Source organism: Diachasmimorpha longicaudata, chromosome 8, assembly GCF_034640455.1.
Source record: "Diachasmimorpha longicaudata isolate KC_UGA_2023 chromosome 8, iyDiaLong2, whole genome shotgun sequence".
Taxonomy (NCBI): domain Eukaryota; kingdom Metazoa; phylum Arthropoda; class Insecta; order Hymenoptera; family Braconidae; genus Diachasmimorpha; species Diachasmimorpha longicaudata.
The window spans coordinates 7074356-7089032 of NC_087232.1; the positions used below are offsets into that span (position 1 = coordinate 7074356).

The following is a 14677-nucleotide window of genomic DNA, read 5'->3' on the forward strand; positions in this document are numbered from 1 at the left end:
AAAGAAACCGCATAATTTATTGGCGATTTTTTTTTTAATAGCGCAACATATGCTGCTGTTCAAAAATTTTTAATCTCGAATTTTTTTTGGTGGAACTATCGGAATATATTTCAAAAAATTCTTCTCGGTGTCACTACACAATCCAGAGAGCGGCTGAGTAGGATTTCAGCGTCATCTCCGTTTGAATTTCTCCACGTATATTTATTAAAATTCGGGATGATTAAAATAAATGCTCCCTGTGATGATTAAAAATCTAAAAGCACGTCACAACAATTTACTCTCTAATTTATCGACTCCCCGTGGCTTTCCTCATCAAATCAAGCCATCGTATTTCGAAGTCCCAAGTCAAAATAACACATGTTTGTACAAGGCCCACAAATCGTTTCACTCTCACTAGAAAGAGTGATGTTCACTCGTGATGATTCGGTATATCCGATAGCCCATCGTTAACTTCTCACATGAATCTCGTTTCCCCGAGTTGTCCCACAGCATCTCACTCTGTACGATACACCAATCACAGATGTCTAACTTCGAGAAGAAAAAAAACCAAATTGAAAAGTAAAAAAAGACATCACTCAATGAATAAATAAAAGGGTATAAAGGTGGAGATATACAAAGATGCCCAGGGGATCAGAGTTCTGTTCTGTTCTGCTTCGTTTTCTGTTCTTTTCGTTTTGTGAAATCCAGGCATATATATATACTCCTAGGATACGAGGCCAGTGAGCGTGTCTCAGGGGCACAACATGATCGGCCTCTTTATCCTTAACACGCGCGAGTTTATCTTCACCCTCTTTCTACCCGAGTAAAAAATGAAAAAAAAAAACACATCTTGCCAGCCAATAGAATATTGCTGGCACTGATTTCTGATTTAGATAAGGGCGAAATCGATTGATCCAGGGAGAATCAAGCGAAACTATGAGAACTCTAATATATCGGTATAACTATTTTGATCTTTTTCGAGGGGTTCGACGTATAGGAATTAGGGTGCACAGTGAAAAAAATTATGTCAGGCAATTTTTACTCACTCTTTCATGTAAATAGACTATGACGTGGCCAAGGTATATTTTACTATATTTTTTATAGCATAAAAATCACTACAAAATCGTAAAATAGTTTAGAACTGAGGTATTTCGAGTCTTATGGGGCACTTCTCGACAGAGCCGCTATTAAATTTTAATATTGGTGTAAAAATTACACTAAAGTGAAGGAAATTTTCTCGGAAAGAAGTAAAATTTCGCTTTTTTTTTTCTCAATTATTTCCTTCGGTACAGATTTTATTGTAATTTGTATCTTTATTTTTCGCTGTGTCGGGAGTTTCTCGTGTGCAATAGAATCACAAGAGCATATTCCCTCCTCGTGTACATTATATACTCTTTACATGGAGCCTGTGCGATACCTAGACCGGAAATATCGATCGGAAAATTGATAACTTACGAAGCACATCAGTCTATCCTTTCAACTCGAAGTGTAACGTGTGACTTGATTTCACGTACTAATCAATGCCTCAGGACTTAACAAATTAATTGCAGGATGGATTAAATATTTTTGTTTAAACAAAATTATCATCGTAAATGCCGTGTTATCATGATATATGCTGTTGCTTTCACTAATAACAGCCTATTATTATATTTTCGTAATTATTGGCGAATGTTCTGGTATCAGAAAAAAATATTGAATGCAATTGAGGAAATGATTCATTACAATATTTCAGTTTACAGTTACAATTCTTTTAATACACCTGCACGCAAATTTCGTAGTTTACTTCTCCATGAGAGGGATGATAATCCAAACGTCATTCAAATGATAGGGCACATCTTGTGATGTCAGGTATTATCTGTGGCGGAAAGTCAAGTAGCCCAATTGCGTGATCACATCACCTGGGGTTTACTAAAGCGATGGAATGTTAATCAGGGAGCCCTATTTGTGCCCTTCGATAGTAGGGACAGGAATGAATCACTGGACTGGGTGAGCTAATGCTCCTCTATATCCCTCGTTCGTTGAGTCAGGGAAAATGGAGATATGGGGTCAGAAGGCCCAGGGAATTTTTCAAACTTATTTTATTTAATGGGGAGGCTACAGAATAAGCGCATATAAAATTAGTTCGAGCGTGACGAGACACGAGGAAAGATGAAATTTCCATAGCTTTCTATAACATATACGAGACGCGTAGTTTTGAGTCAGGGGGAACAACAACTGGTGGTATTAGCGGCCAAAGGTCTTGACGTCGAGCACTGAGACGACCAGAAGAAGGCCATTGAGAGAAATCGTACGTGAAAATGCACGAATATGTTACCTATCTTGGGCATTTTCGCTTAATCCCAGTCACGTGAGTCACAATGATTGATCATCAGTAATTTTCGACGAAGTTAGATAGTCTCTGAGTGCTATTGTGGTTATGCTTTAGGTCATTAAGGGAATCGAATTGGAAATTGCATTTATGGGATTTCTAGAGAATTTCTTGGCTCATTTGTGGGGAAAAAAAATCCCTCGTACAAATGAGCAAAATTATTCTCCAGCTATTATTATTTCTTTTATTACGAATGTAATTAATTGCCTTGACGATGCAGTGACTGTGGCTCCTGAAAATCGGGCAGTGATTCATAACGATCTGGGACTATTTTATCCGACAAGAGAATGCAAGCGAAAATATAGTCATTCGTATGATGATTATTTGCTCGTCTTTTCCCTCCCACTTTATGACCCGATCATTCATACCGCGGATTGCGCCGGGATCATGGTTTGCAAGTCTCAGAGTGTTATTGATTCGCGTTATTCAGGATGTGACGGAGAATGGGATAATACAGAATCAGCGGATACGGATGATGGAACATTACGTTCAAGCTCAGAAATCCGCAGGACGTGATGGACCGAGACATTCCCATAGACGAATCTACGATCGTTGAGAGACTACTCAGTTGTGTTTTTTTTTTGTATCAATCTTCATATTATGTTTCTCATGAATGAGAAGTGTTCATGAAATGCGATCTTGGAGTTCCTGCTGCTCATCTTGGTCAACGATGCATGTCGGTTTGAGGCCTTTTAGCGCCATCTCCGTGGAGATGCTGCAGAAACCCCGATCGATTTCTACTTTATCACCTTGACGATGGAAATGTTATTATTTATTTCAGAATAAAAGGGAACAATAATAGCTCGTCGTTTCGTTGAAATTTTGAAGTAATTTTTTTTTTCGAAGTGAGTAATATTTTTTTTGGAACATCACTTTCGGGAAATTTCTGGGTTTGTTTGTGAGAATGGTCAATTTTTTATGAATTATCGGTATTCGGTTCTTCAATACATTGAAGGAAAAATAATGAAGGATTTACTTCTACAAAAAAATCGAAATGCGGCAATTTTCAGAAGCAAAACCCATTCGTCAGACGATTTTCTATTTGACCTGGGAATTATCACAATTTATTTACCCCAGAGGGGTTTTTATCAGGCAAAACTATTTGAATTTTTTAAAAAGTCTAATGGAAGCAATTTATTCAATAACCTTTTTGTCGAAAATAAACGATCTCGAAGACCTAAAAAATTAATTAGTCATTTCCTCCAGTTAAATGTGAAATAAAGAAAAGCACATAATTATTTAACAGAGTTGCCATATATTTTCTTAAACCAGTGGAAATTATACAAACATGATCAACGTCAATCTCAAATCAACGTTTCATCATCATTGAAAAAAAAACCGTTCACTTCGATTTCCATCATCTTACACTAATCACTCCGAAAGCGAATCATATATACAGCTCAATATCATCATTTATGTAAATTTACTTTCATTCTCTCCCTCCGAACGTCGACAATGGCATTCGAAATATGAATTAGCCAAAAAGAACCTGTCGTCTAGATTAAACATTAACTGATATAGTGCTAATAATATAACATAAGAAAATAATTCTTCATCTCTATTTTCGAAACGTCGCACAATAGTCATTAACCGTCGACAAAATTAATAAAAGAGAAATAATTGCAGAAATAGCGAGGAAACAATGGTAAAATCGTCGAGATTGATTTCTTGACCGTACCTGAAATACATCTATACATTGTTTATACAATTAATTCAGAATTAGAAGAAAACATCTCTTTGACCTTAATGGATAATATTGTGACGTTGTACACTGAGTGCGGGGGATTTATTCGTATTGGAAAAATTGTGATCACAATTTTCAATTGAAAATTCGGAAAAAAATTCCACCAGTGAACAATAATCGTTTTTACAATCAATTATTCAACGGTGGACAATTTCCACAGTTCACCAACACTCGATGTACGACGATTGTCACTTAAAGCTTTTGCAGAGGTTTTTTCTCAATGATCAAGATGAGAATTTGTTAAATTCTTGAAATAAAAAAATTCAAAACACTTTCCTCAACACTATCAACTGTTCCCCTCAACTTCTAATACTATTTCGTGGTAAAAATCGTACGACGAGAAGGAGGGAAAGGGCTGAATGGAATGTCCTTGAGAAGGTTCTACCTTTCACACATTTTCTCTTCGTCAATTTCTCATGTCGTTATTCGTTGCAATTTATCCACAGTCGGTACAGGAGGCAATCTACCGATAATTCTCTGATAGGTTGAGGCTGGTCATATCATTGGGATTGTTGGTCCTCTGAGGTAAGAGACGATCAAAGGGTGTAGACTGGCTCGGTGTGATGAGCTGGAACGCAGTAACCACTGTAGGTTTTTATCTCAAGGGCACCACGGTATGATCTTGCTGGAAGAGAGCCCGGGTCTGTGTGCCTCCTGGGGCATCTATTTCCCTTCGGGCATTGGCAGAGAGGTGATGCGTTGACTTCTTCCAGTTGAGAGCTTCGGCGCTTGCGAACTGTGAAGAGACGACAGGGCTCTTTATGCTGACACCTTAATCGCTGCAAATTAAAATTACCATTAAATTTAAATTGCTGTAAACAACGAGGAAATTATCTATTGGTCTATAGGATTACTTACACTTTGTGGTGAGCAGGCAAAGGCGTAGATGAAGGTGGCATTGCCTTGGGGTAGTTTGTGGGTTGATCTTCTTACGAGATAAGGAACACTCCCTGGACGACACCGGCAGTGAACCTGTTGAACTGTTGAATTATTAGGGCCAACTCCTGGGGCTAAGGTCCATGTGATGTCTCTGGGAAATTTATAATTTTGTTAATTAATATTAACCAATGATGACCGTTGCGAGGGCAGTGAACAAATTTGGGAATCTACTTACTTGAAGTAACGACAAATTGGTAGTCTTTTGACAGGCTCACAGAGCTTATATTGCCTGGTCTTATCCACAATTGTGTGTCCATCGTCAGCATGTATAGTGCTAGGACATGTACGTCCACCAGGACATCTGCACTGTCTCTCCACCCACGGATCCCCATATAAATCCACTTTGCTGCATACCTCGCTCTTATCCAAACACTCTGGCAGTTCCTCTTCACTCTTCTGCAATTAAAAAAATTAACAAAACATTAGCACTATTTTTTTACAATTAGGAAAAGTACATTTACTATCGCCTCTCAATGGTGGTGAGGATTTCCACAAAACAACTTGAGTTCTGTCGGTAAATTTGTTTACAAAAAAATTTATAGTTCTCTGAAGTAAATGGATACTCAGAAAAAAATGTTTTTCTCTCAGTGGGTGGACAGGTATTCGATTGAATCGCTCAATCTGTTGGCTTCACGATAATAATGAAGAAATCATATTCTAGAAATGCCAGAGTCAGCTATTCCCTTTACGGTCAATTTGAGCTACTGAGGTACCGATGATGGTAATACGATTTTGAAACTATTGATTAAACCATCAAGGAAATATAAAAATATTCTAAGAGCTCCCCCAGAGAGAATGTTTTTTATCGCTTTCAATCACTTTAAGAAGAAATCTCAGAATTTCGAATTTGTATTATTACGACTCCATCCGGGAATAAAAACATCACTAGTCTTTCCTTGTTATTAATCAACTGCTTCGTCGTTGCCCTCTCCCATTCTGTTCTTCTTCGTTCTGTAACGGAACTTTCGACTGGAAACTGAACCAAATAGAGGAAAAAAACAGAAACATAAAAATGAATCAATGCAACGACCAACGGACCCATTGGATTAGAACCACCAGGTTTGTTGCTCAAAGGTAGAAACGGAAAAAGTAGAAACAAGAAAAAAAAAAAGGACAGTGGTCTGGCCAGGCGTTTTTGTTCGCCCTCAACTTCCGGTTCCAGTAACCAACCTCGGTATATGATTTATGTATGTTTTTTTTTTTTCTTATTTTTTTTCTTTCTTTAAAATCAACTGCGTAACCATGAGTGTTCTTATACATACGCAAGCACATAATGTATATGTAATTCCACGACGTTGGGTCCTTGTTAAAACCCTTACCAAGGAAATACGATCGACAGTGACTTTACTTCTAACGAACACTGGACACAATTCTCCGTTGCCCTGTTCTCCATTTTTTTATTTTTTTTCGTTTCCTTTTCTTTTAGTTTTTTTGCCAGATAAAATAACGAAACCAACGTAAACAGGATGTTTGGAGGACGATAAAAGAGGGAGAGAGGAACAGATGAAAAAAATTGAGAGAGGCGAGTGAGTAGAAAAAGGGGGAATTGAATCGTTCTTAGAATTGAATCACCCGGGCTTCAGTTAATTAATATCATTAATTAATTGGAAACGTACAATAACGTGAGGGGTTATTATGTACTTTTGTCCATCTGTCATTTATGTGTTACTAGGAAACCACATAGGTGAGTTTAGGACATTACTGACAGCGGGATAATTTGACCGGTCAGTCTCCATCACTCCACTTGGCATTTAGACGCCTAGGAAATTGAACAAATGTGTAATAAACAATTTGAAAACAATTTTGAATGATTGTCATGGCTAGTCGGCAAGAGACAGTTGGTTTTGTCCCGTGAAATAACAGGAAACACAATTTTTTCAATTTTTAATTCTCTGGCAGCGAAAACCCAAATTACAAATGATGCGGGTCGAAGGGTACACTATACAACCCCTTCAATTTTTTTCAGGAAAAACTTGTCCTACATCAACCCCACAAATATCGTTTCCGCTCCATTGGATTAATTTTCCGCATATTTTTTATTCTCCTTCATTAACCAAATTATTTCCTTACGACGTTATAATTGTTTCCTTTGAGCTGCCGCCTCATGAATATAATGAAAAATGATGAATCGATAGTTGAGATTCATAGAAATGATGGAGTTATTGACTACCTTCAACTTGACGTATTCACAAAGCGTTTTAATTATGATCAATTACGCAGTAGTTATGTGTGAAGTATTGTCTACACGTATAGGGACACATTGCGGTGATCGGATTCCTTGTTTCAAGGATAAGTCTGGTAAGGGTCAAGTGGGTGGAATTTAAACTACTCCACTGCATCATCGCATGAATGAGTAATAAATGGAAATTTATTAGCAATCGTCATGAAAATGAGTCGATTCATCAATTCTAAGAATTAATTGAACATCATATTCAGTCATTATTTCCGCCATTTGGAATTTCTATTTCAATGGAATAGTAAAATTCTATATTTGAGTGATAAAACGAGTTAAATTATATTTGAGAGTTGGATAGTTATTGCTTAATTAGGAAAATTACCGTACATGACTGTCAAATGGAAGTGAAAAAAAATTTCCACCTACGATATAATCATTAAGAATTTTGCCACCGAGTTGAGCGAAAATTTTCCATCGCGCGGGACCAGAAGGGAAATCAGTTCTCTGATCTTATTACTGGAATAATGGCCTGAATAGGCTTTACTCTTCGTGAAATAGCGGAAGTCTGCCACCGAGAATAAACCGGATGAGCCCACTCCCCGTGTCACAATAGAGACACACAATCCCGGCTGTGGCTCGGGTGCTTGGATGAGAAAACTAGAGAGGCAAACCAATCAAAATATTCCCTTTTTCCTCCCCCTTCCTCAAACAGAATACAAAATGGTACATCCATGTTGCTTATCCGAATACCTTTTCTTCACCTCTGTCAAACATTTTTACCTGCTCCTTCCCCAACTCACCTCTCTCCACCATCTCCTCTACCACTTCTCGAGGACGGGAAGTCAACCCACAGTTCCTCTTTACTACGATCATCCGAGGAAGATAAATATAAACCAACCGTCCTGCTTTTGCCTTTTTCTCTTTATTTCTTTAATGTAGCGTAACTTTTACATTTTTTTTTTATTTCCTCGAGAATTGAAAAAGCGGACTTTTCGGTTTTATTTGAAAAATCACTTCCTTCTCAGCAGGAAGGAAGGAAGCACCCTTCAATGAGGGTTTTTACAATTGGATACCAATTGGTTTTGTTGAGGAGGGGGGAATGCCAAGGTGCTTCCTCCGGAAGTCACCTTTTTCGCGGCGTTTACCCCGCTCATACCTTTTTCTTTGATGGTTCCTTCGTGTTTTCTTCCGCACGGTCTCGCCACGTGGTTGAATTCGACAACAGCGGGGCTTTGGGGTTTTGATGTTTTTCATTTGTTGTCTGTAGGGTTTCGGGGGACCAATGGGGTAATCGGCAGGGATGGGAAGGGACAACAAGTATACCCATGACAATGCAAAAGTTGTAAATACTTTTAAATATATTTTTAATGGATTTTAAGAATTTTTTTTTCCATTTTCCGAATAATTGTCATGACGTCTCGAGGCTCTCCATTTAGTGTTTTGTTTAAAATCACTATTTGTACGTTCGCCACAGTAATTTTAATTTTTGTAACGTCTTGAAATAATGTTTAACACTACAACCCACCATCTAAGGCCCTCAAATTTATTTCAAAATAATGCGCTTTTACGTGGGCCAGCAGAATAATCGAGTGTTGTTAATGTTACTCCTGGCACGCGTCAATTCTCATCTGTAGGCGCGCCGTGGGTTTTACTTTCCACCAACAACTTTCACTAAGACTTATAAAAAGACATTTAAGAAAGAGGAAACAAAATAATGGAAAAAATAGCTTCGTCGCTGCATTGAAACGCGTGAACCGTCTCAATCGTTACGATGGCAGAAGTAAATTCGATGGTAATTAAAAAGTCCTGTTGGCAATACAATAAGTTTGTGATGCAATTGTGCCCATTCACCTGAATGAACCAAAGTATTTTCTCTGACAATCGTCTTCAGGGCCTCTCCACAGACTATTCCGTGAACGTCAATGGCAATGGTGGAGGATCCAGGAGAGGTTCCTGTACCCTCCTCGGTCTCCATTGTCAGGGGAGGGTATCTGTGACACCCGCGGAGATGTTTCCAGTAATGTTTGAAAGAAGACCCTTGAATAACTCCACTCGAACTCCCGCAGTCAGAGTATTCACTTTCACGTGCAATAGAATTGTGTTGGTAATCGCTACCCAGTGGGATATGAAACTGAAGAAACTCGGGGAAATCATTGAGATGTAATACCTTGAGGAAACGGTCTTCCTCCGATCCAGAGTCGTGTATATGTCAGGGACTTTTATTTGCATTTGTTTGGGACTCACAATGAAAATCAAATGACTTTCATTGCCGGATATTTCAAGGAAAAATTGTACAGTAATTTTTTGGGACACGTCAAGGCAGTTCAGGAAGAAGTCAAGAAAATTCACGAGTGTTCAGTTGAGATGATATGACAAAAATATATAAATAAAAGCTGCAAAAGCTGTTACTTCATGCTAAACTGGTATGGTTACACCCTCCTGGGGAAATTGACACCATGAGAACAAGATATTGGAGACAGGACGCTCGATCCATTCACTTTGCTGAGGAGTATTTTCATTCAGCATTGATTGGAAATGGGTGAGGATAAGGGGAGAGTCATTCATAAATATTTATGATCCTAAAGGTTATTATTTATTGCTTTTCGCTCAACAGATTGGAGAAAACGTAATAACTCAGTTTACATTTTAAAAATTCTACCAAGTTTCCGTTACGACAAATATTTCCGGAGAAGAAGTGCAAAGTGCTGGCTAAAAATTTTTTTTGGGAAAAACTTGAATGGTTCCCTGTGCTTCTGTGAATATTTCTCAGAAATTTTCAAACCCACCAGGAATCTCTGCGTCAGTTTTTTTCCCCAACTGGGGAATTGTGATTTTCAATTGTTGTAGAAAATTTTTCTGCGTAAACTCAAGTCGGCAAAGTGATACCTTCATGGGAACCTCCGCAATATTCAAGATTTTGTAAACCGTAAACTTTCAATTTGTAAATAAATATCCGCACTTGTATCCATTTGGCTTAGTACGCGCCAATTAATCACTTCGCAATCAGTAATCTCCGCAAATTAAATCAATTATCGTTATGCAGATATTATGTTGCCCCATTTCTTCGTTCTCCGCAATTTTTCAATAAACCCAATGGAAAGAGTTTATTGTTTTCCATTGACCCAGATTTATGAATGACTTTCAACGTAGTGGAAGAGGTGAGGGGCGTGAATGGGATCAGCAAGTGAGTGGTGAATAAAACACGAGAGTATACGAAGGAGGAAAAATACTGGAATAGGACAAACAAGTAAATTTACTGAATGCCACGTTATGGTGAATGTAAAGAAGGTTTTTATGAATGAAAAAGCCTTGGGTTTATGAATGAAATCCCAGAATGGAGCGTTATAAAGAGCTTGCGCAAAAATACGTGGTGTTTCTTCTTCTTTTCTCTCCGGTTGAGAACAATAAAAAATATATATATAAACGGGAAAGGAAAGAGAGAAAAAAAAATATGGAAGGAGGGAATATGAAGAAGGTGGCGAATTGAAACGGTGGCAGTGTGTAAACTAAAATGGAATAATAGACGCACCGGAAGACGTCCATGAGCGATCCGGAAGTTCTCACGAATCTCCTGCATCTCTCACAACCACAACCGACCCGAACATGACACCTGGCACTCGCACAGCAGCCCAGAGGCCCAATACCATACCACTAAAAACCCCAAAGGACGCAGGGGTGTGCAGATGACCGAGTGAGGAAAGATGTATTGCTTACATCCCCAGCATATCTCCATATTTCTACCCATTTTCAACACCAGTGTAAATAGGACAGATAGAACAGGTGATCACGTGTTCATCTGCATCAGATTTTTTTAATTGTCAAGGGCCAATCAAGATCAATCTGCTGATGAATCAGTTCTCCATTTCTCCGAACGGACGTCGTCGTTTGTCCAACTTTGATGGTTTACACTGCCTATTGGGGCTCAATGGTGGATAATTTTCCTATCTCTTGGATCATTAAGGAGTCGATGAGATATCTCTCAATTTCAATACATTATAAAAAAAAATTTAATGCAAAAAAACACCGGACGTAGCGCCGACGGACAAGCATTCTTCATAGTCCCGTTCACGTAAGAGGAAACGACGCACACAGGAATCTCAAACTCGATCGGCGAACTCGTTATGAATGTTGCCCCGAGTACACTACCTCCCCTCCCATCCCCCCGCACCATTACCCTGAATCACCTTTTTCACCCACCATTCCTCCTCATCTGTAGCACAACTTCGTGACAGGTTTGAGAAGGTTGGAGTGGGCGCCACTCGGTTTATATTGTGAAAATATCCGACTGACATAGGGGCTTTTTATTCACCCGCACATTCACAACATCACCATCATCGCCAGGATCGTCCAGTGAAAAACAGGGGAGACGTGAAATTGTTCACATGGTTGTGCGGAATATGAGGTACATGAAAGGGGATAAAAATAGCCGACGGTCGAGGTGAAGGGTAATGGTGTAATTAAAATAAAGGTGGAAGAGGGGTTGGGGGTTGTTTTTGCACGACTAGTGATGCACTAAGAAAATATATTGATGGATTTTGGGATTGAGTAATCAGACAAGTCCTGGAATATTCGGGGGAGTTCCAATCTCCAGGTCCACAGGGCGAAGGAAAATTATTAAATGAATTCTGAGGGGAGGTGGTGACACGGGGAAGTTAATTCAAGGGTGAACACCAGTTCACTTGCACCCCTGACTACGTACTTACACATTCAAAAATTCAAGCAATAATTTTTAGTTCATTCAGAGGGAACGATTTTATTTTAAATTAAATTCAAAGTCACAATGTAAAAATTTTTTTTAACAATTGTGGTGGTGCCATTGAAGAAGTGGACGAATATTTTGTGATAAAAAAATAATAGCATGTAGTTAGATAGGCAGGGAATTGATGAACATGGCATGATGCAATCACTTGGTTTCCAGTCAAGAATAGGTATCCTCTGGATTCATACCTTAAGCGTTCGAAGGAAGAGTAGTGCCCTGAGAGAAAACAACTTCCATAATTCCGACGTCTTATCGTGGGCGCGAAAAGCGCCTTTAACGGCCCCGCGGACGTATCGTTAGTGTATATTTAAAGACTAAAAAAGGCGCGCACAGCCAGCTCGGCCGGAAATTGGTCAACACACTTAATGCAGCGCGTGCACTTTTCTACGCGAGCTCATGTAAATTTGTCCCCCACAATTATTATCATTATTCTTACTCGCCCTTCTCCACTCTCCTCAATTCATCCATAATCCGTGTAATACGTGCAACACCACGTACACCGATGTGCCAAAGTACTTGAATACCCAACCGGTAAAGAATACAAGAAGCACTTACCCCAATTTGATAAACAATTCGGGGCTCCTGTTCCGGTCGTTTGTGATGCTTTTTAGTATTTATCAGATCAATTTCAATAGCCGAATCCTGAAACTCCTGTAATTTCGCCAGATACCTGTTCTCGTCCAGTGACAGGTACTCGTGGAGAAACTCCTCACCAGCATCATCCATCTCAATACCGAGTAAATTACCCAGGCACTTTGTTACCACAATGCACAACGTTATAAACAAACAAATTCTCCGGTGAGATTCCATTTTGTTCATCCGCGAATCTCGTATTATAACACTTCAATCAAAGTTCATTGACTTTAAATGGGCAATAAATTAATATCAGTCAATTTATCGAGTCAACCAATCACTGTCACATCATAAGGGACAATTTATCATTTTTCATCTTTCTCCATCAATCGATTGCAGTCCACAACGAGCCACGATGTTTAATCAATTTTTATTTTATCCTTCGCATCATCTTCCACCCCTTACCACCACGTGAATGTTCATCTATAATTTTTATTTCACTCCAGTCAGGGATAAACAAACCATTTAATTCCAGTTATTCCTTGTCCGTTGAAAAAAAAAAGGAAATCCTCGAAAAGTAATATTCAATGGGTATTTTATTGCAAAGTAATGTCTTGAAAATTCACAGTATGACTTTGAGTTTCGGCCAATAGTATTCCTCGATGAATAGTAGGTGAGTGCCGGTCGTAGAATGGTGCCCACGGGGTACACGAAGGTATGCCGTGGTTGAACTGGACTCTTAGACCAGCGGCAAAGCATGAATGGATGCCCCCACTCCATTTAATTCTTTCTTTCATATACCCCCTCCCCCCCTTCTTCTGCCCTTCGATCTCGATCTTCGTTGGAATCAGCCAGTGAGAGGGGATAAACAGGGGAAGGGGGAGCCTGTCCTCTTGGGTCCGGTTGTCTCTTTCTCGTGGGCTCTTGATGCTGCACTGAAGATCTCTCTCCTCTTCATTTTACGCAAGTAGCTGTAGCTCAGGTTCTTCACTCGCTCTTTCTCTCTCACTCTTTTCGCTGTTTTGCTCTCTTTTACTGTCGACGCACCTTCCCCTCCTTCTACCGCCCTGCCCCTGTCCCCCCTCACCCCCTGAACAAATGAGGGACCCCTGTGGTACTGCTGCTGTGGAAACGATGAGGCACTACACCAGGTGGAGACGTCGGTTACTCGCTTTTACCCGAGTCTTCCGCGCCGGAGGCGCTTTTTATTTTATTTTATTTTTTTTTCATTGGAGATACTCGAAATGGGAAGATGATGTTTAAAACTATGAAAAGTGTTTGTAAAGGGTTCTCAGGAAGTTAATCTATTGCGGAGTTGTTGAGGAGACGTTTCCGTCGAATTCTCAGATAAAAATTATCATGGCTGATGATGGGAGGCTTGCGTGAACCTGGCTGGAGGCTCTCAATGACTCAAGAAATTTTTTTAACAATGTTTTTATTTGATGGAACAGCAGTTTTTGTACTGTATTTGTACGTGAAAATACGTTGGCAAAAAAATTGGGAACAGGTGGACTTCTGGTACCCCGGGATAGTCAAGTAAATGGGTAGACGAGGGAAATTGCACTTTACGCCCACCAGGGTGAAACAGAAATTTTTGTGGAAAAGCCAATACTTCCATTTGCTCGTGACACAGCTTCCGGGAAACATTCCATCACTTTGAAGGTCTCCTGGTATTGCTATGAGATAAAAATCTGAAAAATTTCTCTCACCGTAGCCAAATAGTACTGGCTTTGTTATTGCTCATGGATTTTGGGACAATTACCGTAAACTAATGCTGGAGATAAGTTCGCTTGACTACATTCATTACTTCGAAATCCCATTCTCTTGATTTTCTAGGGAAATATAACATTTGTTAACGTATGATTTATTATTTTTAATGTGAGATATCGTGCGATTGGTCATTTTTCTTCTCAAAAACGCAGAAATCTCGACCCCCTCCGATATATCAAACATTCTTCAAACGTTGCAGACACATGTTTCCACCCCCCGGTGTCTCAGAACGAAAATCCATTAATAGGCAGTTGAAAACTAATATTAATGCTAATGTGTAGACTGGATGACCGCAGGTGTGCCCGGAAAGTATCCGTTACTTCTTCGGATCTCCTCTTGATCTTTGCATTCCCCGAGATCCGGAGCTCT

At 39.3% G+C, this 14677-nt stretch overlaps 2 protein-coding genes across 2 annotated transcripts in view; one reads left to right on the forward strand and one right to left on the reverse strand.

Moving 5' to 3' along the window:
* Positions 1 to 14677, forward strand: part of LOC135164969 (elongation factor-like GTPase 1) — a 46401-nt gene that overhangs the window by 28925 nt on the left and 2799 nt on the right. The gene's annotated exons all lie outside the window — the stretch shown is intronic.
* On the reverse strand, positions 3583 to 13300 carry LOC135164988 (protein giant-lens). Its single transcript, XM_064125831.1, has 4 exons — positions 12521 to 13300; positions 5206 to 5426; positions 4950 to 5121; positions 3583 to 4870 (listed from the first exon to the last, which is right to left on the reverse strand). Exons 1-4 carry the CDS (start codon positions 12782 to 12784, stop codon positions 4628 to 4630), a joined length of 900 nt encoding a protein of 299 aa, XP_063981901.1. The 5' UTR covers positions 12785 to 13300; the 3' UTR covers positions 3583 to 4627.

Coding starts and splice junctions, on each gene's coding strand:
- LOC135164988 (XM_064125831.1), bottom strand. CDS start 12,784: ATGAACAAAATGGAATCTCACCGGAGAATTTGTTTGTTTATAACGTTG. Junction 5,427..12,520: donor GAATTGTTTATCAAATTGGG/GTAAGTGCTTCT, acceptor TTTTAATTGCAG/AAGAGTGAAGAGGAACTGCC. Junction 5,122..5,205: donor CCAATTTGTCGTTACTTCAA/GTAAGTAGATTC, acceptor TAAATTTCCCAG/AGACATCACATGGACCTTAG.